Raw genomic sequence first — 26481 nt, 5'->3', positions numbered from 1 at the left:
CACAGCTATTGATGTTGTTAAACTAGAAACATATATCCATCTCTTTCAAGATAAATTGTAGTACTTTGCAATTAAAATGTATCACATGTCACTTTAAATATAAATATTAATAGTAAAAAAGCATGAAGCACTTTTAACATATTTTTATCCTGTTTGTTTTGAAATTCATAGTGTCCTCCTACAAAGACACCACTTCTTTATCTCGGCCAACATTTTTATCTGGCAGTTTCCAGCTTCAGGTATTTAGGTACATTTAGGATTCCTGTTCACCAAGAACATATGCCAAATCCTGTGTTAAACTGATTTCAACTGCTTTGTATTATTTTCAGCCAGCTCTCCTCAAAAAATACTTTGTGGATGTCTGAGGAATGCTTTAATGGTGCTTTTTCTTCATTACCTGATGCTGTGCTTTAGTGGTTCTTTTACTATTTCTCTTTCATAAATTTCTTTACTATGGTAACACCATGAAAGTTCAGAGTCTTGACTCCTAACTCAGGTACATGGGGTAGTACACATCTACTTTTCTAGTTGTGGATCTCTGCTTGTTTTAGTATTTATTTTCTGTAGAATCATTGAATGGATTCTAAATTCTTACAGCTATTTTAAGAAAGGCTATATAAAGGATTTTTAGTGAGGCTAAATCCAGCCCATAATATGAGATGTTGCTTGCCTTCAGTAGCAGTTTAACCGCTTGTTCCTGCTTCCCTGCCACTCCTGCTTTATGCCCTCATGATGGATGTCTGTAGATAGCTTTAAACTAGCATTTCATTCATAAAAATGTCTTCATGGATGCAAACAAATGGATTGCCTCATGTATTAAAGTAAGATCCTGTGAGATGGATATATATAGAGATGGAGAGGTACAACCTTAAAAATTTCAAAACAGGACTTAACTAAAACTGCAAAAACTATCTGTAGTCAGATAAAAGATGATTACTGGTCCTACAGAAAATACTTGTGGTAATAATAAACCCAGGTTGTTAGTAAAATGCTCGCTGGTATTCATTAGACACTTTTTTGAATTTATCTGCTAATACAAAAAATAAGTCTAAGCTAATTATTGTATTGAGTTGGGGTGCCTTTTGGAGACCAGGTTTGGCTGTGGAACACCCTGTCTGAACTACTGCACGCTTTGCTGCTCCGAAGTCGCCTTATTTGACTTTGTATCTCCAGTTTTCCTTCCAAGCTGCTCTCCACTCCATCCTGTCCATGTACAGGGAATACACAACTTCTTCCTTTTCTGTGCTACATCAGGTGTGCTAGCTATGAGTCAGGACACAGGTACATACTCAATAGCGACTACAATTGTAAATTTTTTTATTACAAGCTAGTAACTGGAGAACACCTATAGTTCTGCCTGTATTTCCAAACTACAGGCTTCTCTCAGTTTGGACACCAGGAGTGTTTCATGCAAACATGAATCTAGTGATCCAAGAGATACCCTGGAAGGTGAAATTTTGACTTGGTCCAATTTCTTTATTACATTTACAATTTTACAGAAGATAAACTCTTAAGTTTTGGTTTTAATTTTTTTTCATTTGATTGTCACTTAAATCTACTTGGAACTTACACAGGTTTGGTATATTTGTGGTTGTTAGCTTGTAACAGTGAAACATCTTTAAATACTAGAAAACCAAAGAGTTGCCTTTAATTTCAGTATTTTAATCTCAAAGAACTTCTTGTAGGTGGTTTGTCTGAGCTCAGATGTATACAAAAACTTAACTGACTTAAAAGTTAATGTGCCCTCTATATTGTGATGCAGGATGTGATTTCAACTTTTTTAACTTGAATAGATTTTATGTGAAGATCTTAATTCAGTTTTATCGCAAGTACTTTTTCTGGTTCTTTTAGTTATGCTAAGCTTCTTCAAAATACATATATGTATATGAGATATATTAGATACTTTGTATGAATAGTCTACTAGATTATCTTTTATTTGGTTTAAAAAATTTAAAAGTTGACGTGGATTACAGAAAAAAAAATATATTAAAATGCCCTCTTTAACATAAAAATACATAATTAAATACAGAAATTAACCAGTTCTCCAAGAGACTGCAATAATTATAATACACTTTATAGCATGTTGGTTTGCAAAACTAATAATCTTGGCAAATGAGATAATATGTGGGATAAGTTTCAAGAAGATGCCTTTCTGCTGCTACAGATATACAAACGTTTCTTTCCCCTGGTTGAGTTGGAGAACCAAGAAGTCAACTTTGATGCAGCCACCATGTCTCTAAATTATGATTTAGTGTATTTAGAAAAAGATAATGTAAAGCTTAACTGTTTGCTAGTGATACATTAATATTGTGAACTTTCAATTAGTCTTAAGGTGTTATTTCTTTTTACCAAATCAAGGAAGTGGACATTGTGATTTTTAAAAAAGTGCTTCACTAAAGCTGCTGAAATCTTAAAGGATGTCAGCCAAGTATGCATGTGCACTTCTACTAGTCATACGTGTTTTGCGTATTTTTTCAGAAAATTTGAGACTTTCTTAGTATTTTTAGAAGAAACTGGATATAACTGCCCTAATTTTGTTGTCAGTTACACCAGTCTGAATTCAAAGTAACACTGTTCTTTAGCAGTTTAGGTAAATAGGAGCTTTTCTGAGTTTGCACAGCTATAAGTAAGGGTGGCATTTGACTTTCACTTCATGGACTTCCTCATTTATCAACTTTTGAGCTATAAGTAAGCTATTCTCCTGTAAACTTTGAAGGAATACCCAAAAGAGAGAAGTCAAAATTATAGGACTGTTTCTGAAGCAGAGCTCACAGATATTTGTGAGGGGGAGAACTGCGTATAATTTAGAACTTACAAAGCCATTACTGCTAACCATTGAAAAAGAAAAATGCAGTCACTTCAGGCTGTGAGCCTGGGCAAAGATTGTCAAAGGTAACTAGGGAATTTGGGGACCCTTGAGAGCCAAAAGAGTGACTGGTTTTTGTTTTTGTTTCATTTTATTATTGGTGGGGGTCTTTGTTTTGTTTTTTAAATGGAGAGTAGGCCGCTTAAATGTCTTTTGAAAGTCTGAAGGTAGGCACTCAGTGTTTGAGAAATTTGGGGTCAGTAATTTTTCTTACAATCTTGATAGGAAAGTTTTACATTTCATTTTTCCCCCATTCACACAGCCATACTCACACCCTTGCCTGAAACCTGAATAAATAAGTAGAGTTAAGTATAACCTTTGTTCAGGTAAAAACCTCTCTTAGGAAAACTACAGCCTATGGTAGTGTAATATCTGTTAATTTCTAAAGACTTCAAGTGAGAGTTTAATAGTAAATATATCAAAACATTTAATAAGCATCAGTATATGAAGAATTGCAACATCTCTGTTTCGTAGGTGAGAAATCTAATGCACATTGGTTACCCCACTGGTGAAAAATGTTGGGGTGCATTGGTTGGATGTTGCTAAGAACACAGTTTGAATTTGAGATGAAGCATATAGGCTAGAAATGTGGAACTTGAGAAGAAGTCGTCCCAAGAGATTGTCTTTTTGATGATTTTAGAGATTTAGAAAATAGAAATTTAGAAGAAATCCTTAAACGAGATCCTTAAATGATATACCAGTTATTTGGCAATCAGCAGTAAGCAGTTCTGTTTAAAAAAACCCGTGAGACACAGATGCTTGCTAGTTGTTTTACACATCTTTAGTCATGCAGGTACTTGCACCCACACAGACATATTTTTATGGTATAAATTATCTTTCATAGCTCTTCATCCTGGAATCTGCCCTCTTGAAAAACTTGCTCAGCCCTCATGTCACGTTGTTGAGGTTGCTGAGAATAAAGTTTCTCAGTTGGAGACTACACTAGAAAAGAAGCTGTTGGTGCAACATGTCCTGTGCAGTTTCCCTTCTCCAGGACACACATACCTACTTTTCTGTGAGCTAGAATGGGGAGGGTGGATTAGGACATATAAATCAGGTTTACACTTCTGCATGAGTGGCTAAAAATGTGTGGCTCAATGAAGATGATTGTTTTAAAGTGAGTGGAGAAAGAATGAGTGAAGTATTTTGAAATTGTGAAAAAGAGGTCAAGCTTTAGTCAAGCTTCAGAGACTGCCAGCTTTTATTTTATTTTTTTGATCAATTATTTTAACTTACATTAACAGTATCCAGAATAGCAGATACCATATTATGAATCAAGTATAAGTGCATTTTTATGTACTTTTTTTTGAAACTTCAATTGCAGCCGTAAGCAAAAAGGAAATATGGCAGTGCTTTATTTTATGTCAGATGGCTCTAACTCATTATTAGATGTTTCTTTGCTAATCAGAACTTTATCTAGCATAACTTCAACCTTTGAAGGGCTCCTTGACTCAGTGCTAATGTTCCAGAGCTTAGTAATATAAAATGCTAGGAACAGCGATGCATCTGAACACAAGCCTGATAAAAGGCTTTACACAATTGTCCCTAATACATCAGTATGGAGACTTCTGAACACTCACAAGAGTGGGTATTTCTAGAGCATAAGCAACCTCCATGCTTCGTTGTTGAAGTATTTGCTCACCAGTCAGAAACTAGACTTCTAGACAGCTCATGACATTCAGGGATTTCAATCTAAACTCCTAATTACTTGCTTGGCCACCTACAGAAAAACCTTATCTCTGTTCTTCTTACTGAAGTTGTAGATTCATGTGCTCAGATGAAACAAATATACATGAAGATGCCTCCTGTGAACATCCAGCTGTAGCTACCTGTACTGCTTTTCATGTTATATAGGGAATCTTAAATGGCAAATACAGTCCCTGGGAGAAGAAACAAAAATTTGAGATTCTTGTTTTTCAGAACATCCCTATCCAGGTTACTAAAGTAGGCTATTTCTTGTTGATTCTCTCATTTTTATTCACGAATCTCATATTGTTAGCTGCACAATGATTCATTTTCTTGGTGAAGTTAAAAGGTGTTTATTCTCAGTAGATATGTTGCATAGCAAGACAGGGATGTCTTACTATGAGTCCAGAGCAGTGTGGATTCAAACCATCTATAGCTGAGGAGGGCCTGTATACACGAATGTAAATTTTGGATGCTGATCACTGTGCAATTTAGGCAAAAAATAGCCTCTATTACTGTTAACTCTAATTAAACATTTATCTAGATTCCATGTTAGCTAACAGTATCCACTGAGTATTTATGAGCACTACCTTGCTGTCCTCCCTACTGTTTCTGGAAATTGTAGTGTCAGAATTCTGCTCATCACTCTATAACTGACACATTTCCTAGTGAGAAATTCTGTATTAGGAGGTGAGAAATAACCACCTTTCCAAACAGAGAAGGAGAGACACTGGTGCTCTTGGATATCTTCAGGAATTGTGTGATTTATCAAAGCAGGCAATACGGGTTATCCCCTTCTAGGTGTCTGTCTGCCTAGAGTTGTAACATAGGCATTTGACCTAATTATAAATATTTTAGTTAGAACTTCTAGATAATTTATGTTTTTCTCCCCACATTGTCAAATGTGAAAACTTTATGGGCAAAGAAGTCAGACCTGCCTTTTGAACTAGAGGAATTAAACCGCTCACAGGACACACAAAGCATAGTTAAGTTTTGGTAAGTGTCGTAAAGCAAAATATCTACCTGGTTCGTATTTTGCACATCAAAAAATAATCACAAAACGTTGGAGGAGGGAAATAGAATTTAAGTCTGAAAACTTTGTGCTTAACCTTTTTTCCCCTTTCATTTTACTGGGAATGGAAAATCAGGAACATGTCAGAATGCACTCAGCAGGTTGTGAAATAATGTTAATTTACTGTGGTTTCTGCCACTGAGATGATATCTATGTTATGTCTTGCGAATCTTGATTTCCTATTATATTCCCAATAAAAATGATGTTCTGGCTAATGTCAGTTTCCGCAAGTGCTAGCTATAAATTGACTTAAAGAAGAGATGATGGGAAGCTTTGCTGAATTGCTCTTACAAATTAGAATTATAAATAAATAGATCCATTAGTAATAATTGAATCAATTTTTGAATATTAATTGCTTCCTTAGCACGTGAGAATAACAAATCCATATCCATCTATAAAAGTTACCAAGTGATCCTAATTCTGTTCCATAATTTTACAGCAGAGAGCAAATTCTTTTTCATTTACAATATTAGTTCTTAGAGAAATAGTAGATGTTGCAAAGCATTTCATACTTCTGTGACAATTATATTTTTCTGCTTGTTTAAATTTAATTAACATGACATTTGGTATTATTTTAGGCAAATATATGGACAAATGTAGGCATATAGGCAAATAACCTGTAGCAAGCACACTTTTCAAATAGTAGGAGCTAAATAAAGCTGAATATTATCAAATTAATAAAGCTCAGACCTGCATCTCTAGAAACTGGTTGTATCTGATTTTCTAGGAAGTCAGCTGATTCATTTTAGCCACTAATAAAGAAATTATTTTTGGCAAGTCTTAAATAAACATATTACTTATGTCTAGAGTCTCCTCACCATAGTGGAAACCATCACCTATTTTTAATGACAGTATAATTGTACTGTACAATCTACATTTTCACTTTGATTATGGAAAAAAAATGCCTCTAGCTATCATAATTATGAAGATATTTTAGTAAATGTGAATTGGATAACAACTCAGATTGATGTGTTTCATGCTGAAGAAAATATCTGAGAGGGAGATAAATGGCTCCACAGTGGTAAGTTGTCACGTGTGATATTTTTAGTGTGAACATTGTACTGTTTCATAGCTGCTTATTTTAGCAGAAACAGAAAGGAATGTGTGTTGTAAGATAAAGTCCGCATACTCTGAGCTGGGGTAAAGCAGGCACATTTTGTCAAGGATTGCTGAAAGATGCAGTGAAGAATTAAAGACTCAATGGCATGTATTTCCTGAGTTAACTGTTATGTACTCTCCCTGGAATAAATTTATGCATTTTCATAGTAATTTAAGATATTTAGGATGACTCGATATAGAGACTGGACATAGTCAGGTATGTCCCTGCATTGTAAGGAGAGTCCAGTTCTCCCTCAGCATGAAGAATTTCAGACTATGGTTTTGAAAAATGTTTTTCTTCTAGTTTAGCCTACACTTACCCTGAAAATTGTCCATTTATCTGTTCCAAATATGAAGTAAAACAGGTTTAAAAAAAAGGCAATCCATTTACATATTTTCATAAATACCTAATTTTTTTTGTCCTATCAAAGCTGGGAAGATCACTAATGCAACCCATGTTTACCATTTTAAAAAAGCAGTTTAATAATAAGAATGTGAGATTGTGCAAAATAGATTCATAAAAGTTAGATAAAAGAGAAAGACTTACACTGCACTGCTTTCCACAGTTTCTAGCAGCATTTCTTTCTGTGTTTTATCCTCTGGCTTGATAAGATACAGTGTCAGTCAACGCAGACATGACCCTTCAGGTAGTTGACTTTTTCACATTCCAGAAATACGTATTTTTGTATCAGTTGTTTATTTGGTCTCTCCTTTGCTGTTGTAACTGCAACTTTGCAAAAAATTCGTCCAAGGACATACACTCTTCTGTGACTTCTGCATCAGTAAAACTGGTTCAGTAACTAGTAAACTTTTACAATGTATTGGAAAAAGTGTAACCATGTATCACACGTAAGATGAGGAAAAAAAGACCTCTGTAGGGGGTTCATAGCTGACAGAGAACAAGAAGTCCAGCTCGTCACTAAATGGTAATGTGATTTAATGTCAAGACCATGAGTGTTGAATGTGCCTTTGAATCTGAACCATGGTCTTGTGTTTTTGGCACTCACGGCTCTGCTGGCTTACTTGCTCTGCTTACATAGCCTCTGTACTAACACAGTCCCATAGCCATTCTTGCTGTATAATGAATGTATGTCACACCTCAGGTGACGAAGAGTTCCATGCAGGACATGGTAACTACAGAGTCAGCAAATACTGGAAGGTTACATTGCTACTCTAAGGTTTGGATATACTCTAGAACTGAGTATGTGTCCTGACTTCTAGTCCATGTGGTGTGTGTAAACCTTTGGTAGGAGAGAGCCCAGCCTTGCCCAGGAAATTATTCACTTTGGAAGTTTCCAAAACAGTTCTCTTACCCAGACTCTCCTGTCAACCATTAGCTATAAATACCTTTGAGAAGTTAATGAACTCACTGGTATATTCTTCAATGTCTAGTTGGTAGAGATAGTGTCAAAAATCACTTGAAATTCTTCATTTCGCTGCCGCTGAACAGAGCTGCCAATACAAAGTCTTACATCTTAAATACACAGGTGTGTGCACACAGTCACAAGTTTTGTTCAATACTTGCTTTAATTTATAAAACAAACCCTGACTCTAAAATAATCAGCCAATCAACCTTAACTTCTCTGTTTCATAGCAAATGAAACAAACAATGTCTGTACGTGCAGAATGCGTTATCAGTTAGCCACATTTATGGGTCTTTCCGTTTTGTAAGTTGTTAGACTTTCTTCAAACAAAATTCTTAGAGGATAAGTATGGTCAGAACACAGATGAGTCTGATATCAACATAGGGCCAGGAAGGTGTTGCCTTGCAAATATCTTGTTGTCTTGCACAACTGATTTCTAATATTAAGTTCTCACCAGTGAACACCTATCATTACCTTTCATTTAAAAGATGCAATTTGTGAATGGGTGATGCACAAAAATGTATATTTCCACACGGAATTCTAAACAATCTGGTTTATATTTGGTGCAAAAAGCCCGATAAATACATAAGGAACCTAATGAAGCATTGTTTTCTTCCCAACAGTTTTCTTTCTGATAGTGCTGTCAAAATCCAGCACTTACTTCTGTCATCATTTATGTGTTCAAAGACATTTTCTAATTTGTTTTCCTAATTAGATCTCTTTGGATTCCATTGATTATTTTGTTGTTGTTTTTTAAACCTTAAAGCATTTCCATTTACTTACATGTGTGGGTTTTTTTTGAAGGTATATGTGGGGTGTGCGTATGCAGCTCCTTTTTTTTTTTTTTTTTAACAGAATCATTAACTCTGGCCCCTGCCATTCTTTTTTTGCTGCAAAGTCATTCTGATTCCAGCAATAAACGAGGTGTCTTCCTTAGTTTGATACCCATCTTTATGTTGTCATAAAGGCAAAATGTGATTGTACCATCTCTCAGTTGTAAAGTTGGATTCTGCCTTGTAACAATGCCAAAAAGATATGTTATGGCTTGCTAAATTTTGATGGAATTGTCAAAACACACCTTCAGATTCTCAAGAACTTGGGAAAAGAATTAACCATTTCAATGGCAGTGAAAAATTACACCATCTCCTCCATTCACCCCTTTTCCTGAAATACATTTTCTACTTGATACTGAACTCTGCATCCTTATGTGATCCAGATTTTTCTTGCTTGTGTATTTTTGTTCCATAACCTATTCAGTTTCTGAAGATGTGCCAATACCATATTCCACTATTGCTACCTTAGTGTCTCTACCAGGGAGCATTTTGGAAGAGGTACTTGGACCAGTACATTAAGTGATAATCCGTTCATGCTTATTAGGGGTGGACATTACATTTTGCCCGACTTTAAGCAGAGAAAGTATTTGACATGGATTCTAAAATCTTAAGTGTATTGGAGAAGATTGCTGAATATATCCTAGTTCAGTCATTTTTTGCTGCACTTGCTTCCCATTTGTTTAGAGTTGTTGTAATCAGACTTACTTTGGATGACTTATTGTGGTTTTATGGCTGGTTTTGCTGTAGAAATAAAAATACCTGGAAGAGGAATGCATCTTTGCATATGTTTTATGCTGTAATTAATAAAATATTTATTTTCTGCTTGAAGTATTATTGTATTAATGATTTCATCATTTTTCTGCTTTGTTGGTAATATGATGTATATATTTTGCACAGCTGAATATATTGTTAAGAAGGAAATAAAACAGAAAAAGTCACTGTTTAGACTATATTTAGGTATACTTAGCACCATAAAGTTATATGTTACAACAGCGACTAATTATCAGCCTGGTGCCTCTTTCTTGGGTACATAGTTAGTCAGGCTTATGTTGATATCACCTTGCAGTTTAAATAGAGGTGTGGTTAAAACTTTGCTTTTGATCGTGAAGAACAGAAGAAATATAGCTTTACTTTCAGAAAATACGTATGCAAATATATATTTTATAAGCAAATGTGAAAAATAGGAAAAGAGCATTTCTGAAATACTGCTGAAGAGTGGACAATAATATGCTAAAGTGAAGATGAACAATGGAAAACTGAATTCTATTTGTTCATATCTTTCTTGCTTGATTTTACAATTTAGGATTTTCAGTACTGTCTCTTCAAGGTGGGCTTTGATATTTAACTTACTAGGGTGGGTTGTTTGGTGGGTTTTGGTGGTGTGTTTTTTTTCTTTTTTGGAGGGTTGTTAAACTTTTTTTTTTTAAAAAAAGCACATGCCTATAGGGCTGAAAAAAAAAAATAGTGTTGGAATATTTAGATCTACCTGAAAGACACCATGGAGATCAGAGAAGGGAGAAGTTGATTGTTTCTTGTGAGAGCATAAATAGGCAGAAACTTTCCTGTATTATGCTGTAGGCATGGTTACTCAATAAATATGCTATACAAATTTAATAATAATGAACAAATGGTATCATTTGGCTCTTCTAGTATTATGACCAGGAATTAGTATTTGTAGTTCAAAGATGAGTATGGATTTATGACTAAAGGACCAGGATGGAGTCATACAAATCACTCACTTGCATATTTTTGTATACTTATACTAAGATCTCATCTGAGTTATAATTTCTTATTAAATTCAGACAGTGACATTGTTCACCACTTAATGTTGAGTTGGAAGAACCCAGCTGTGTCTTAGTAAGCAGGAAAGGAAAGCTACTTTCGAGGTAGAAATAGCAGTATCTGGGGGTTATAGTGAGAAAGTAGCAATTGTTTAAAGTATGTTATGGTGAGTACTTAGCTACACAATAGCAGAATTTAGCGAATGGTTGCTTTTCCTCTTCTCTAGGTTAATTTGCTTATGGACCAGCACTTCACCATTTATGTCTTATTGAATTATTACTGTGCAGTGTAGCTTAGTAAATGTTACTGTTTCATGGTAGGAATGACAAGAAATGGATTGAGTGGAAGTTGTTTTTTTTTTTTTATTAGCTTCCTGGCTTACAGCTTTTAAAAAGATACTGTATTTGGGAGATGTAGCAGGCAACATCTGAATAAACAAATGTTCTAAACTCCTGATCAAATGTCATTTGCCTTTCTGACTTCTTTTTCATTACTTTTTGGCTTACACCTTTATTGTGATTTCAGAAATGCAGTGACTTCTGAGCTATAAAAATCACAATAGAAGTGACATGGCTGAAACGGAGAACTGTGGGCAACAGAATCCAATTCAAAATTGTTTTCTTTGGGAATTGGGTGCTCTGTATGACATAATGGGTATGCAAACTTCCGTAAAGTCCTAAGCAAATTCTAATATTAAAAAAGTGTTTTTAACTACAGTAAAAGCCAGCAGCCTTTTATTGCCTTTGTTACAAATATTGACCAGGAGATAGTTGGATAGGGCATTTAGTATTTTGATAAATGAAAGCCAGTGGTATTGTATGAGAATATACAGAAGTATTCATGTTCCATGATGATCTGCTTTCCTTGGTAAGGAATTTTGCATCACTTCATTTTGCATTATTATGGAGTGTACTGCATTTTATCCTGGTGAAAATACGTGCCTGTCAGTCCAGCATGCTGAACAAGCAGCAGGCCAACCCTGCTCCACATACTTTGTGGATTGTGTGTGTGGTGTGTTTCTTATCTTAATTGCATGTTTCTAGATAATTGTTAACAATTTTCTAAAATTATTTTTAGCTTTAGATCCGGCTAAAGATCCATGTTTAAAGATGAAATGTAGTCGCCATAAGGTCTGTGTTGCACAGGATCAACAAACTGCTGTTTGCGTTAGTCATCGAAGGCTTACACACAGGTAAATACTTTAAAAGTTAATCCTATAGACCTTTTTTATAGTGTTCGTGACTGACTGTAAACCTAAATACACTATAATTAGATGTTGAACAACATGTGAGCAGAGGAGTGGATTTTAGAAGGAATTATGTATGCATAATTTGATTGGAATGTTTAATATTTTTGGGTTTTGATAGGCTGATAGGCTAGAGGGTATACATATTTATCTCAAGCTGCTGATACAAATACATGGTGCAGGTACCAAATGAGTATTATGATAATGTCCTGCTGCTGTACATTACTTTGATTTCATCACTTCGTATAGGAACCTAGAGAACTCATATTTACACTCTAACAGGCAGTTTTATGTAGTGTGAAAAAGAGTTTTTTTGGTCTTTTTTTTTCTTCTATGCATTCCAATTTTCCTTGCGTTCTGGACAGGTTAAATACAAGAAACAAATATATGATAAAGTTATTCTGGAATCCAAATGTAGATGATTTTTAGTCCTACCTTTTTTTGGGAGAACAGTTCCAGATGCTCTATTTATGTAGGTCTTAGAGCGGCAAAATATTAATGTACTTCTGGGGCAGAAAGTAAATGTGTAGGGGCCTGAACCTTACGCTTAGTTGAGTCATGAGATTTGTTGTTTGCTGAGGAGATGGGAGTCCAGTTGCATTTTTGGTTTGGGATTGTTCACTTTTTTTGCACTAAGTTGTGGGAAACAGAGCATAGTAGAAAGGCTAAACTTCAATAACTTGATTGAAATAAGTGTGCGTTAAAGTGCTTTGCTCAGTAGAGGCTGAAAAGAGTGAAGGAAAGTAAGAGACTTTCTTGTCTGAGGATCTTTTCAAGCTTTTTAGAGAGCCAGTACAGTTTTATGAATGATAACAAAGAATGTTCTTCCGAGTCTGGTTATGTTAAATACACCCATCTGTAGCTTTTCAACAAGCAAGATAGTGCATAGTGAAACAAAAAGTTTAAACTATTCTTGATCTGCAGCTGCAGTTAATTAACACAAAAGCTCTACATTATTTGTAGAGCTAAACTCTGTGTATCAAACAATCTCAGTCTAGAGCTAGACATTTTCGTTAAAGTATTATATAAGGTGCAAGAATTACTGTCAGACAAAGCTAGATAGTCTAATTTCAACTGCATGTGAGCTTTCAGGGGAATATGTCAGTGTCAACTGTGAGAAGACAACACAATCATTGAAAACTGAAAAAATGACATCTCCAAGTTAAGTATACATGCAGCAGGTAAGGCCTGAAACCTCTTCTAGACTAGATAAAGGTCCTTACAGTGGTTGAATTAATAAATGTATTGGCATCTACCTTCATACCTGTATTATTCCTCCCACAGACCCTGGTACCCTTTTAGAAAAGTAATATTTTAAAAGCCAAAGCTTGTCTGAATATAATACAGTCTCATAATGGAAAACTTTGGAATGACAGCAACTTGGTGATTGTAAAAAGCACTGCAAGTCTGGTCTTGTAGGCTAAATGAAGCAGTTCTCTACATACCTGTCCTGAGTCAGGACAGGGATTTCCCAAGTTGAGCTCTCCCTGTTTCCCCAAATTACCAGGTTCAAGGAGAAATCAGTTACTTTGTGCTTTCTTTCTAAAGATGTTTTCTTCATGCAATCTCTGACCTTTCTGTTGTATAGTGAGATAAGAGTATGAATAGGATATTCACAAGCAGTCATGTCTGCTGGTCTCTTTACCACTATTAATTTCTTTAGCCCAAGATTTTATTACTTCACTGATATCTAAAATTTGCATATTGATTTTCAACAGAGCCATCTGTTTTTCAAGTTCCCAAAGGACTAATCCATTCATTTATAAGTCTTGATAAAAATTAAATGAGAAAGATTATATTATCAACTGTCAGGTTATATTATCTACATGTATCCATTTCTAATATATCAGTTGTGTGTATTCAATTTATTGGGAATAAATCTTTACAAAATTTCATCCCAGTAATTTTCCCTTTCTGCTTTGTCTGTGTGCGTGCATGTGGTGTTCTTCAGAGATTAGATAATTTGAATAAATTATTTCTGTGTTTTTTTTTTTTTTTTTTTTTTTTTACTTTTTAGAAAAGGAAAGTTGGGGGATTTCTTCTGGAAAAATAGTTGAGGCCTTTTTCATGGGTTGCTGGGAAGTCTTCATAAAGAACTAGCCCACAGATTTCCATTTGAACATATTTTCTGTATAGATCCATAGATGTTCCAGAGATTATTCCCAAGACTCTTGCACAGCAAAAGTAGTTTGAAGCGTATGAAATGACACAGTGGCAAAGACTATCCTCAAGAGAAAGTCAGGGAAGAGGAGACTGCATACCTCCAAGATAAATAAAAGGTTTATGGGCACCTTTGGGTTACTCCAGGGAAAGAAGCATGAAATACAGTTATAGCTATATAGATTATTCTGTAGTGTCATCGAGCTGAAATTCTCAGATTTACAGTTAAATTCTCTGTTATTACAAGCAGCATTTCCAAGTAGCCCTGTTACCTTTTTCATAAATTCCTGTATGTGAATTCTGTCACGCTTTGAGGTAATAGCATAGACAGAGAGGTTGCTAATCAGTAAAGGCTGATAATTGTGTCCAATGGAGAAATCACATTAGTAGTAATTTCTTTTGTTGTTTTGTTCGAAATTCACTTGCAGAAAAATCACACATGGACATTCTCTTATTCAGTCCATGCTGTACCAGGTGTTCTTATCTGTACAGTACAATTTCCAAACTATTGTAGCCTTGTATGGATTACTGAGGATAGCTCAGTACCAGACAATGATCAGTGTGATATCCCAGCCATCTGTAAGTCTGTTGGTGACGTGGTATGACATGTTCCCAACAGGGTTAATTAACATGATAGTACATTCTACTGATGTTATGATTCTACTTGTATTAAAATTTGTATTAGCTTGGGGATCTCAGCAATGTGCTCTTGTTGCAGTGTGCTTTTGCATGGTTTCAAAACGAGCTACTGCATCTCAGTGTTCTTTTCATGGTTCTGTGGGTCGGACAAGCCTGTGCTTTTGCTATTTCTTCAGTTTCCATGACAGCAGGGATGATGGTTTCCCCTCAGTTAGGAGGTGCTGCACACAAGGCTCATTTCCTTTTCTGGGACACTGTCAAGATACCAAGTCCTCTTCTAGCATGCTTCTGCAGTGCCATGGCACCCTGAATCAAGAGCTTCCTTTATGGACTGTTCTGGAAAGACGGAACAGTATTTGACAAAAAGGGTGAATAAGTATTGTAGATCAGTGGTCATGGGGGTAGTCTGGAGTATCAGAGCTCTAGAAAGTATGGGGGCATGGTTAGAGGTGCCAGATTTTGTTGGTAGCAGGTAATCGCATTTGCATCTCTGTTGGCTATAACTGTCTTGGAAGTTGTGTTCTGTGTGCTATACTCCTAGCAGTGAATAGAAAAAGAAGTGAAAGAAGTACTTTAAGAAAACATGCAGGATATATATTGTTATTTATCTGAGTGCTTCCATGTGAATTGCTGTGGGAAGTGATTAGCTGCCTGTACTAGAGTGCATGAGAAACAAATAATTCTAAGTCTGATGTAAAATAGAATTTTTAATTGATTCTTTGAAACTCTGGAGATTGACATTAACTTTTCCTTTTGCCTAAACACTGTTTTACCATCCCATTGTGCTTTCCAATTTATCTTTATTGGTTAAGTGATAGGCTTTATGGGGAAAAAAACAACCCTGTAAAGTGTCTGTACATGCAATAATAAAATGCTTTGGAGTATATCATCATTCAGTTACAAATAAAACTTGTACAATATCAGCTCACAGTATTGCCAATACAGTGATGTGAATGTCACGGTGACAAACAGGATATTTGTCTTGCTAATAGAAATTTGTCTACTCGTTTTAGTTTTCAATCACTTAACTTTCAGGAGTTTTAAGCATTTTAATCTGCAGTACTGAGAATCTCTGGGAATCTTGCGTTCACCCCTGTAATCTTAGGGAAGAGGAAAAAAGTTATGTGAAAGTTCAGCCAGAAGAGAATTGGACAGGAAATAAAAAGGGATGGGTCAAAGCAGGAGGGCTGTTAGGTGGTAATGGATATTTCAGAATACCTGCAATGGAGTGTGGGCTCTTTGTATATGCAGAGCAGTGGGTGGTAAAGAAAAATTCTTAAATCTTCGTATGATTGTGGTTGCTACTTTGAGCAAAGAAAGAAAGAATTTGTGGTAGCAGCACAACACGTAGTAACTCATTAAGGCCATGGAAAGCTGGTAGCTAACCAGGCTCAGAAAAGTTGAAAAGTTAGTCCAGCAATGAGCTGTCATAGATTTGAGGGTCCTGATAAATAGTCTGTTAATTTATAGAATCACAGAATCATAGAATGTTTTGGATTGGAAGATAACTTAAAGATCATCTAGTTTCAAGCCCCCTGCCATGGGCAGGGACACCTTCCACTAGCCCAGGTTGCTCAAAGCCCCGTCCAACCTGGCCTGGAACACTGCCAGGGAGGGGGCAGCCACAGCTGCTCTGGGCAACCTGTGCCAGTGTCTCACCACCCTCACAGTAAAGGATTTCTTCCTTATATCTAATATGAAACTACCAATTTTCATCTTAGTTTTGAAACAGACTATTATAATATGAAATGACACATCATGTGGTTTGTTCTAAGAACAACATTCTGTGAATCATAAAACTACGGTGCTAAACTAACTGGTCTATAGGTGAACTTCTAAGCAGGTAGGTTAACTGCACATGAAGAGCAGGACTCGAGAAAACTTGAAAAAATGGGGCAGGGTTGCCACCCAGCAGAGGATTTTCATGTAAGTGTAACAGTAAACAGGATAGTGCCTGTGGTTTAGGTTGGATTACTTTTACTGGAATTCTTTTTTGGTACTGCATGTTTGCCAGAACAAAAATATTTAAGTCTAATACTTAAAGGTGGAATAAAGGAGAGGGGTGGAAGGGAGAAAGCATCTACCTCCTCTAAATGTTTCTCTCTGCTTTTAACTCAAATCATCTACAGGAGACAATGTACAGATGGGATTGAGTTGAGACCAGGCACTATGCAGTCCATTCCAAGATTCAGCTGCTTACTATAAGGATCTGGTGAAGTGATGACTTGCTCAGTAACATATAGAAATGTTACGTGTATAAGCTCTGAAAGTGAGGAAACTGAGAGACAGTTTTGAGCCAAAAATCATGTTCCAAGTAAATCTGAGTATCTTTGATAAATTAGAACCTAGTGATTAACCTTGTACTTACTGATTGATCCTAGTGGAATCTGATAAAACAGTCTTTTGCTTCTTCCATAAATAAAACAAACGTACTGCGTAAAACTGATTGCATACATTGGATACATTAAATCAGTCAATGCTTGAATGCATTAAATTATTCAGTGCATTAAATGCCGGTGCAATTTTTCTAGGTAAATGTAGTTCTGCTTCTTTTGTGAATTCCCCACCATACATTATGCCCCCTGCTGTTGCTGTGAAGGTCCTGCTATGCTTATTATGGGTTTGTTTATGGAAAATGTGCAGATCAACACAACAGTTCCATGCTATGGGAGAAATAGATTGCTCTTGTCTCTGCTATGTTATTTCCATAGCATGTTAAGATGGAATTGAAATGTTTAAAAACTGACAGCTATTGCTTGTGTAAGGACCTTGAACTTTTGTTTTATTTCTATTGGATTTCTTACCCTCTCCAATCATTTATTCCTAGGTTTCAGAGTAGGAAGCAATTGTAACACAAGTCAGGTATACCAGGTACAGTTTCTATTTCACATATTAGATATAGGAAATCTTTAGGGAGTTATTTAGAAATAAGGGATCATTCCTTTTGTTGAAAATATTTTTATTTATGATTTCTTTTTTTTCTCTTTGCAGATTATGCCTTACAGTCATTTATGGTCCCTTCTTTGTCTTGTTTTTGTACTGTTTTTTTGTTCTTCTTTATGGTAGCAGCCTATACCTATATCTTATTTTAATAACATGGAGAAGGCGTTCGTAAGAGGAATAGAACTGCCATGTCATAGAGGTGCACTGCTTTTTGGATCTTTACTAGTAACTGATTCCCAATAAATATTAACTAAGCAATAGATTCTGATGATACTAGCAATTCTAAAAAAATTAACCCCTTTTGTGAAAGTAAAGGTTAAGGTATGAGAGGTGACTTAATCACGGTAAAACCATTTTAGTTACAGATCATGATTTACCTGGAAAATGATGACAATTCACTACTCATGGATTAGAGAGTCATAACAATTAACTAAGTTTAAGTTAAAAGAAACAAAAAATTACAATTGCTCTTTTTGTATTTGGGCTTCACAAGGCAGGTTCCAGTGAAGTGTGCAGACTGGACCTCTATAAAATATGAGGCTGGGTAGGAGGTGATCAGTATAGAGGGCCTAATGATACAGAATTCACTATTTTAAGAATTAAGGAGAGTGGTCAATGCTATCTGGGTAAAATGTTTCCTCTGCTGTTTCTTAAAGAATTCTATGAAATTAAGTTAGGTTTAGCAGGAATCCTTCCTTGCCCCTAAAATTGTGTGGAGTAGGACGTGAATTTAGGGATTAAGAAAAGCTTTCTAATATTTTTCCTGTAGGTTCCATCTTCAAATTACCATGATTTCACTATTAAAGCATGTTAAAGAGTTATTATAGACTCATCGAAGCTGATAGTGGTAAAAATGTTATGTCACTGAATCAATCTAATTTACTAAGGTAGGGTAATTGAATAGTTTGATAGATTTTGTGCTAGCACTTAATCTTATTACAACTTCCTTTAGGCTTTTAAGTGAAATGACATTTGGTTCAAATCATTGGTCATCTAGTCCATTATCTTGCCTTGAACTCCTGCCATTTTACAGCATTTTTGAAGAATGTGGAAAACCCGTCTAAGTACTTTTTTATATGAGCAGGATTATCAGAAGTTCTTCCCTGGGTATGTTCACCTTAGTATTATAACATGAGGAAAATATTCCATCTCAGCTTTGAAGTGATGAGTGTTGGGCCCTGAAGCATGAGATGGGTTAACCTTTTCCTGTTATGGATGATGTGACAGAAGCTCTGAGTAGATTTCAAGTGCTGCAGAACTGTAACTCTGATTTCACTGCAAAAGCAAATTGAAACCACCTCTGTTTCCATGCTGTAGTACTGCGTGGCTGAGATTATGTTCCCAGGCATAAAAGTGACTAATCCAAGTACGTGAGAGGCCCATTCAATAAGAAAAATGCACATGCATACAAGCATGTACACATATATATGTATTTTTTCTGTTCAGATTATATAGACACATCTACCCCAGTTTTCCAAAACGTCATACTTTTGAATTTGAGGTATTTTACTATCACTTTTATTTTACAGTAGAAAAAAAGAGGGTTTGCAATATAGACTTCCTACTACTAAGTTTTTGATTTAAAAAAAAATAAATCAAAAGCTGTAATTGCAAATCTGTAGTTGTATTAAGTAGTCCGATCAGTTTGAAAGACAGTCTGTTAGAACTGATATGGAAGATGTTCTATTTGATTAGAATCAAATAGAGCACCTCACTCTCTGCTTCTTTTCCTTTTTTCTAATTAAATGAGAGGGAACAGTATAGCTTTTCTGTATCTTTAGGTGCTCCAGCATTTTATTGCGATTGCAAAAAAAGACTTCCAAAAAACTGAAGCAAAACAAAGGTTTGATTTGGGCAGATTGTGTGAAGGTTGCAAACACCACTATTTAGGATGTCATCATTTCACATTATAATGCTGCTGAAGAAGGACAGCTGGTGCAGTTAAGTCCCTTATTGGAAATTTTAGTCTGATTCATTACTGTGATTTGTAGTTGTACACAGAAACACTTAATCATTCTTATGCTCCAAGCTCTTTTGAATCTACTGAAGGCTTTCTGGTTCTTTGCATAATTTGTGCTGCCAGTCTGCCAGCTTGGCAATGTTTCAAGCTTGTTGCATTATCTGTGTTTGCACAGGAAGTGATGCTGCACGTAGGCTGAATTTACAGTAATTCTTTTGTAATAGGCTAATGAGCAACACTATTTCCTTCACAATACTAACATTATATAGCTTTGATTAGTCCAATTATTGTGTAACTATGCCTTTGTGATCGTGCTTACACTCTACAAAGTACTGAAAAGGAAATTGGCTTAGCCGTAGTTTAATTGAACTTGTTGAGAAAATAATTCGGACTTTTATGTGCTTAAAAGAGAGGTGAAAAATGTGAATATTTTGGAGATTTTTATATACCATGCAATGTAATTTATTAAAGGAAAAAAGGGAAGCTTCTTTTTTTACTAGCTGTTTCATTGCATTGGGAAGGAAAAAGGGTGACTCACACTATGTATCATACATTTTGCATATGTTGTGAGGGCCTCTTCTTTCCTTAATATGCATGTGTTTCTTCCATTCATTCTAGTGCAAGTTATGGATACACAGCTAGAGGAAAAAAGGATCCTCTAATGGAATTCATTCTCTCTCTATAAGTAACTTCTGCTAATACTACTTGAAGATACTTGTATAGATTGCAAGAATGCATATTGCAGTACCAATGTTGTACATATCAGTTCTTTGTTAAGGTAACTTGGCCATGCAATATTTATTTTTTTTTTCACCCAAACTTCAAAACTCAAAAATTGCTGTCCTTAAGGAGAAAAAAAACCAAACCAAAATGCTCAACCCGTGTCTGTAAAAATCTAAAATAGAAATTTTTTGGCTTTTAATGTGTTTATCTCCTCGGTAGGCAATCAAAGCAACCTTGAAATAAAGGAGGCCTAAATGGAACTTCCCTATTCTATTTATTAGCAGGACAGGTATTTCCACTATACTTTTCCCATTCAAAATTCATGCTACACCTATTTTTAAGGAAAACATGGAGTCCTGCTCTAGACTAATGCAAATGGACTTCAGTTGATTTGTTAAATCCTAGGCCTATTCACGTTTTACCTGCTCTGGTAATCTTGTCTAGATTTTCAGTGGCCTGTAGAAGCAAGAGGGTGCACTGGATAATCAATTGGCATGACGAGTTTTTCAGTGGTCATGCGTGTCTGACATTTCACTATTGCAATGAAATTATAAATTAGGATTGGGATTTTTTTTAATTTTTTTTTTTTTCAGGAAAATGGATCCTAGCTTGCTGTCTTTCTTTCTGTCTTGCTGACTGACAATGGTTGAAGGCACACTCAGTTGTACCACCTCCTAAAAGGCAGTAGGTTAGGACACTTCTGTTCAAAAACTAGAACACCTGTAGGAAATGGGGCGTCTGATCTAGGAAAGCATTTCTGTTAGAGTGTGGAACTTTCAACTAACCCTGAGGGATGTTAATGTGCTGTCCCATCAATAAAAAGGGTTTGTGAGATTTTATTTTGTTGTTGCTTTAAAATGGTCTTTTCCCTCACAGTATTCCTGAGAATCTACTACTTAAAAAGATTGCCTTTTTGTTCAAAAAATTAAGATTGTGTTTATAATTGATTTCTCTGTCCTTAACTGTGAAGTTGTAATTGTAGTCCATAGCAATAATATTCATTGTGGACTATTATGTAAACATTGAAATAATACAAAATAATAAACGTAAAATCTTTGAATATTCCTTTATCAGAATAACTATGCAAAATGAATTCAGGAACAGTTCAATACCCCTTCTTATAAACACCTATCTAACGTAAAGCTTGCTGTTTGTTTTTGTAGTGCTTTAAAAATTAGCTGTCAGAATCAGTTTTCAGTGTACTTTATTAGAATGCATTATCAATTGTAAAATAGCAGATGCAAACATTTGTAATCAATTAGTGCTTAATTTAGAATTTGGTGGGTTGTGTGTTTTGGTGGCTTTTTTTTTTTTTGTCTTTCAGTGTTACAGAAATACTCTAACACTGGGTAATGGAACAGAATAAAACCTCAGGATGCTTCTATGTGAGCAGTTCTTTTAAAGGGTTTAAAATTTTCATGTGAATCTGGATCTGATTATTATTATGTGAAGGTCTTGCTTCATAAGTTGTGTTTATAGGCTCGGAATACATCTGTTGTTTTGCTTATGTACCAGTGGTGAGAAAACTGTTAAGTGTGTGAAATTGAGTAGGAGTAGTGTTCAGGGAACAGGAATCATTCTACTAATTTCCATTTGTGTAAAACAATACATTTAAGGTTTCCAATGCTGAAAAATAGATTAATTGTAGCAGCTGGAGATGTTTGTCATTGTAGAGTGAAGTATGTACATATATTGGTACTTTACAGTAAAATGTACTGCTGCTTTTGAAAATCAAATAGCGTACTTATGACTGTAAAGGCATGTCAGGAGTCACTTCATCTTTGTTACATGGTCAGTTATATTAGGGTGTTTTCTGTCTGTTTAGTAGTAGTTTTATATTTCTATTTCATTTAAAATAAAACACCAAAACCTTTTTCATGTGTTCAGATTGTCAAAAGTAAGTTCAGTTTATAAAATGCTGTAGTCTGCTCCAAGAGAACAGTAGTATTATATTTACAGGTATGGCTTCTTCCACAGACTACTGTATATTCTAATATCAGATTCTTACTGCCTAAAAAAAATATTTTTTTTTGTTATTTTATGGTTTAACCTAAGTATTAGAACGCCTACACTATAAAAATACTTTTCCTAAAACCCTTATGCAACTTCTGTGGTAGTAGCACTAATAATAAATTCTCATAATTACAATACAGTTAAGGTCAGATTTAAAGCTTCCTGAATCTGTGGGATCCACTGCCTTAATTCAGGCAGTATCTGTACAGTTGTCTCAGGGATGCTTTGGGTTTATTGCACATGTGCAGACCATCCACATGATGCATACCACTGTAGATTCTATGTCTGGAAATCTCAGACAAGTGCTCAAATTCTGCCTAGACAAAGCTTCTGGGTGAGGAAAGGAAGAGTTTATACCTGAGGAAACCTGCACTCATGGTAGGTGTGACTCCAGTGTGCTCTGGTTTAGTTCCTGTGAGGGAGACTTCTTTCAAATACAGACCTTCAGTGATATATTTGAACATCCAAGGGTAACTTTGGGGGTAAAATTTATATAAGCATTTTGTAGTAGTAGAGTGTTGTTTTTTATAGCATTGCAAAAGTGCACAGAATTTAGGATATATAATAATTTTATAGACTGTCTGTTACCTGAAGTTGCAGTTATGATAGCAATAGGTTACTACCTATAATGTAAAACAATTTATATTTACCAATAGATACAGATCTGCAATTCCTAGCCTCTTCCATAAAGCAATTTAAAAAAAAAAAAAAAAAAAAAGTTGTCTTAATTCTCTCTTCTCTTCAGGACAGCTTTTCTCTACTAACTAAAGGAATAGAGAGAGTAACCAACTGCTCAACTAGTTCATAGCACCTATGGATCAAACCATCCAGAGTTATCATCTTAGAGAATATACAGTAATCAACACTTAATTTTTTTACTGTGGTTTAAGAATATTTAATTCTTCATGTTTTCAAACATGACTGTACATGGTGACATCATTTATCTATTCTACTTTCTAATTATTATTCTTTCTACCTTAACTGTAGATTATTGTAATGCAGAGACTAAAGTAAAAACTGTTGTAAACTACATCTGTTTGAATCTTAGAAATAATGCCTCTGGGAAAGATGTTTCACCGAGGAATTTGCCTAGGTGAGCTTTTTCTTGTCAGAGTTTCATATATGTAAAAATTTTAAATAGTTAACTTTATTCTCAATGTGGGATTACTTCATTCTTCATCAGCTGAAGATCTGGACACATAAATATTTCTGAGAACATTTGCATGTCTTGAGAAATGAATTCTCCTTGATCTTGCCTTCACCACTTGCACATGCATTTTCAATGAATGTTTGTAGTACCAAGATTTGCATGCTTGTGAAAGTTAATTTTAAGTTTTGATCCCTAAATTCAACATTAGTCATGTTCTAGGCTTTTGCTGTTGGGCCTTCTCTTTAAAGAAAACCCCAAACATCATCTCCTTTCCAACCCCAAACTCAGGTGTAAGGAAGAGTCAATATGAGGAAAGATTATCTGAGGAGATTTAAGCTGAGGAGTAGAGCAGTAAACATATGACTACAGGAACTGGATATCCTGAGGCTATGAACCATAGATTTTTCATCTTTGGGACGTGCTGCTGGAGTCAATAAACGGTATGAATGCACAGCCAGGATGATCTGGGTCAGAATTAAAGCCCTTGCTCTTAGATGTCATAAAACTCACATGTTATGAAGTGGGATGTGAGGGCTTGCTGTATCCTTATTCAGTTATTACAGCCAAATCTGGAGACCCATGTACTTTTGACTGTTCTACCCCAAAAATTCTCCTTCATAGGGAACCAACAATAGCAAGACTTCTAGGGTGACTTCAGCTCTCTCACAGATTTGAGGCTTCTGGAAAACTTCACTTCCTTTCATATTCTAGAATTATACTGACATCATATAACCATTTACTACGAAATACAAATGCTGGAGGTTTTTTTACTGGCACTGTAAGATTTCTGTCATGCTCTAATTCACCTTTCCTATCTTCAAATTGTAAACTGAGGTAATTTATGTTAGAATGAATATTTTCTATATGTTCTGCTGAGGAGCCAGCACAAAGTGCCGTTATGGAGAACTTGGAAAAGATAGGCAGGTGCAGTAGGTAAAAGCAAACAAAACATTGAGATTTCTGAAGAATGGTGAAGAGAATAGTCTATAAATACGAAACTGTTTTATGAGTGAGGTCTCACAATTTGTTTCTTAATAGCCCTGTTAACTCTGGTCACCTTGATATATGACACATGGCAGAAACAGAAACACTGCAGAGCTGTTAAAAATATGGTTGAAGACATAGAGAGACTTCTGGATGAAAAGACACTGAAAAATGAACACTTCAAGATAATTTAGTAAGAAAGACTATGACAGAGTTTTATTTCTGGAATCGTTGCTCAGATAGTTCCATTTACCCTCTCATAATGAAGGAACAGAGATAATATATCAGGCAGCAAATTCAAAACAAATTTTAGCAGCCTGCTTAATTTTGACATGACACTACCACCACAGAACTTTTGATCAGCATTGTGATTAGGAGGGTTTAGAAATTTGTATGGAGTGCTAGAACAGTCCTCTAAGCTAGCATACAGGTAAGACAAGTAATTTTTTTGACATGTGGCAAAGCTGTTGATGGCAGCAGAGGTGTAAGTTTTGCCTGTGTTTACTTTCCTGGTGAGTTTTTAGTACAGCTGCTGTCTAAAAGGAGGTCAGCAGACTGGACACCAGTCCAGTTAGATACCACAATTTACTTTCTTGCAAAGCTATTCAGATACCTAAAATTGCAGTTATTTACATATGCTTGAACCTATAAAGACTGCAATAAAAATAAAAATTGAACTATGAACTACAGACAGGGAAGTACTGCTGGAAGCACTGTCTGCTCTCAGGGTTTTTAAAAGCAAAAGAGTAATTCTTTTGTGCAAATTATGAGATGCTTTTTATGCCCTACAGTGGGGGCAGGAAATATCTGTATACCTTATTTTATTCCTTCCCCCATGTAACCATGGCCCTTTTGTCACACTTACTACAGTGTAATTTTGGGACTTTAAAGCTGGATTTGTGGTTGGTCTTTTAAAGCAAAGTATTTGGAAACATGTTCAGCTCTGAGACTAAGAGTGGTGAATTCATTGTTTTGCAGAGTCATGACTCTGAAGATGAAATTAGGCAGCTAAATTAGGATAGATGTTGTGTTTTAGTATGCGGCATACAAGGGGTGCCCAGCTGGGACACCAGAAAAGGCCCCAGTTATATGGAGGTGGAATCCTATTAAGGAGCAACCAAGCAGAGCAAGAGCTGAGGCCTGACGTATATTATTTTTCCATTTTTCTGAACAGTTTGAAATAATTTTTAAGATATTCAGGGAATTTTCTGAATTCTGCATGATGCAGAATGAAGAGGTCAGAGTTTAAACAAAAGCCTAGAAGGTGAACCATAATTCTCTTCATGTTACCATCATATAAATATTTATTATTGCTATTTTACCTTTTATAGCATGTTTTTTGTTTCTTTAGGATTTGATCCCTTGACATTTTTCTTGTTTTTTTGGTTTTGTTTTTTTTTTTTACTGTTCTCTCTTTTCAAATAACTCATCTCAATTTTTAGGTACTACTTTGCTCTTCCACAGTACTGTGCTTTCATTCAGCGTGGCTTAATGTTAATACAGTCACGCCTGCAAACCTGAAATAAGCTCCGGTAAGACATGCTTTATGGGAGCTTGCATGGAGAAGGGATATATAATGTATTATCCTGTAGGTACCATTTTATGGAACCCACATTAGAGTAATTAAGGAAGGAAGAAAAAAAAGGAAGGAAGAGGCTAGTCTGAGGATGCTTGTGTACATTAATAGAAAAAAATCAAATTAAAATAGGAACCTTACCAACTTTCTTAATGACAGAAGAACAAGTTATATCTTGCTTTTCGTCTACCAAGTTATTTTGTGGAATCAAGTTGAGGTTTTCTTAAAGACATAATGGGGAATATAATGCTGACATGCATAGAAGGGAGCTTCTGTCATGCTAAACTAAATAGGGGAGATAACATGACAGTAGTTAGTAAAAATACTTTTGGCAGTCTTATTGACAATTTCTTTCTCTTTCATATCCTGTCATAGATATTTCATAA

The 26481-nt window shown here is 35.4% G+C and overlaps 1 protein-coding gene across 2 annotated transcripts in view; it reads left to right on the top strand.

Moving 5' to 3' along the window:
* The window catches only part of SPOCK3 (SPARC (osteonectin), cwcv and kazal like domains proteoglycan 3), a 213659-nt gene that overhangs the window by 80809 nt on the left and 106369 nt on the right, over nucleotides 1–26481 (top strand). For both annotated transcript variants that reach the window (XM_074905726.1, XM_074905727.1), the window contains one exon: nucleotides 11779–11893. In XM_074905726.1, the coding sequence (XP_074761827.1) occupies nucleotides 11779–11893 (115 nt within the window). The remainder of the gene's footprint in view (nucleotides 1–11778; nucleotides 11894–26481) is intronic.

This window comes from Athene noctua, chromosome 4 (assembly GCF_965140245.1).
Source record: "Athene noctua chromosome 4, bAthNoc1.hap1.1, whole genome shotgun sequence".
In the NCBI taxonomy this organism is placed as follows: Eukaryota; Metazoa; Chordata; class Aves; order Strigiformes; family Strigidae; genus Athene; species Athene noctua.
The sequence above is the reverse complement of the archived record's forward strand: the minus strand, read 5'-3'. Positions and strand labels throughout refer to the sequence as shown.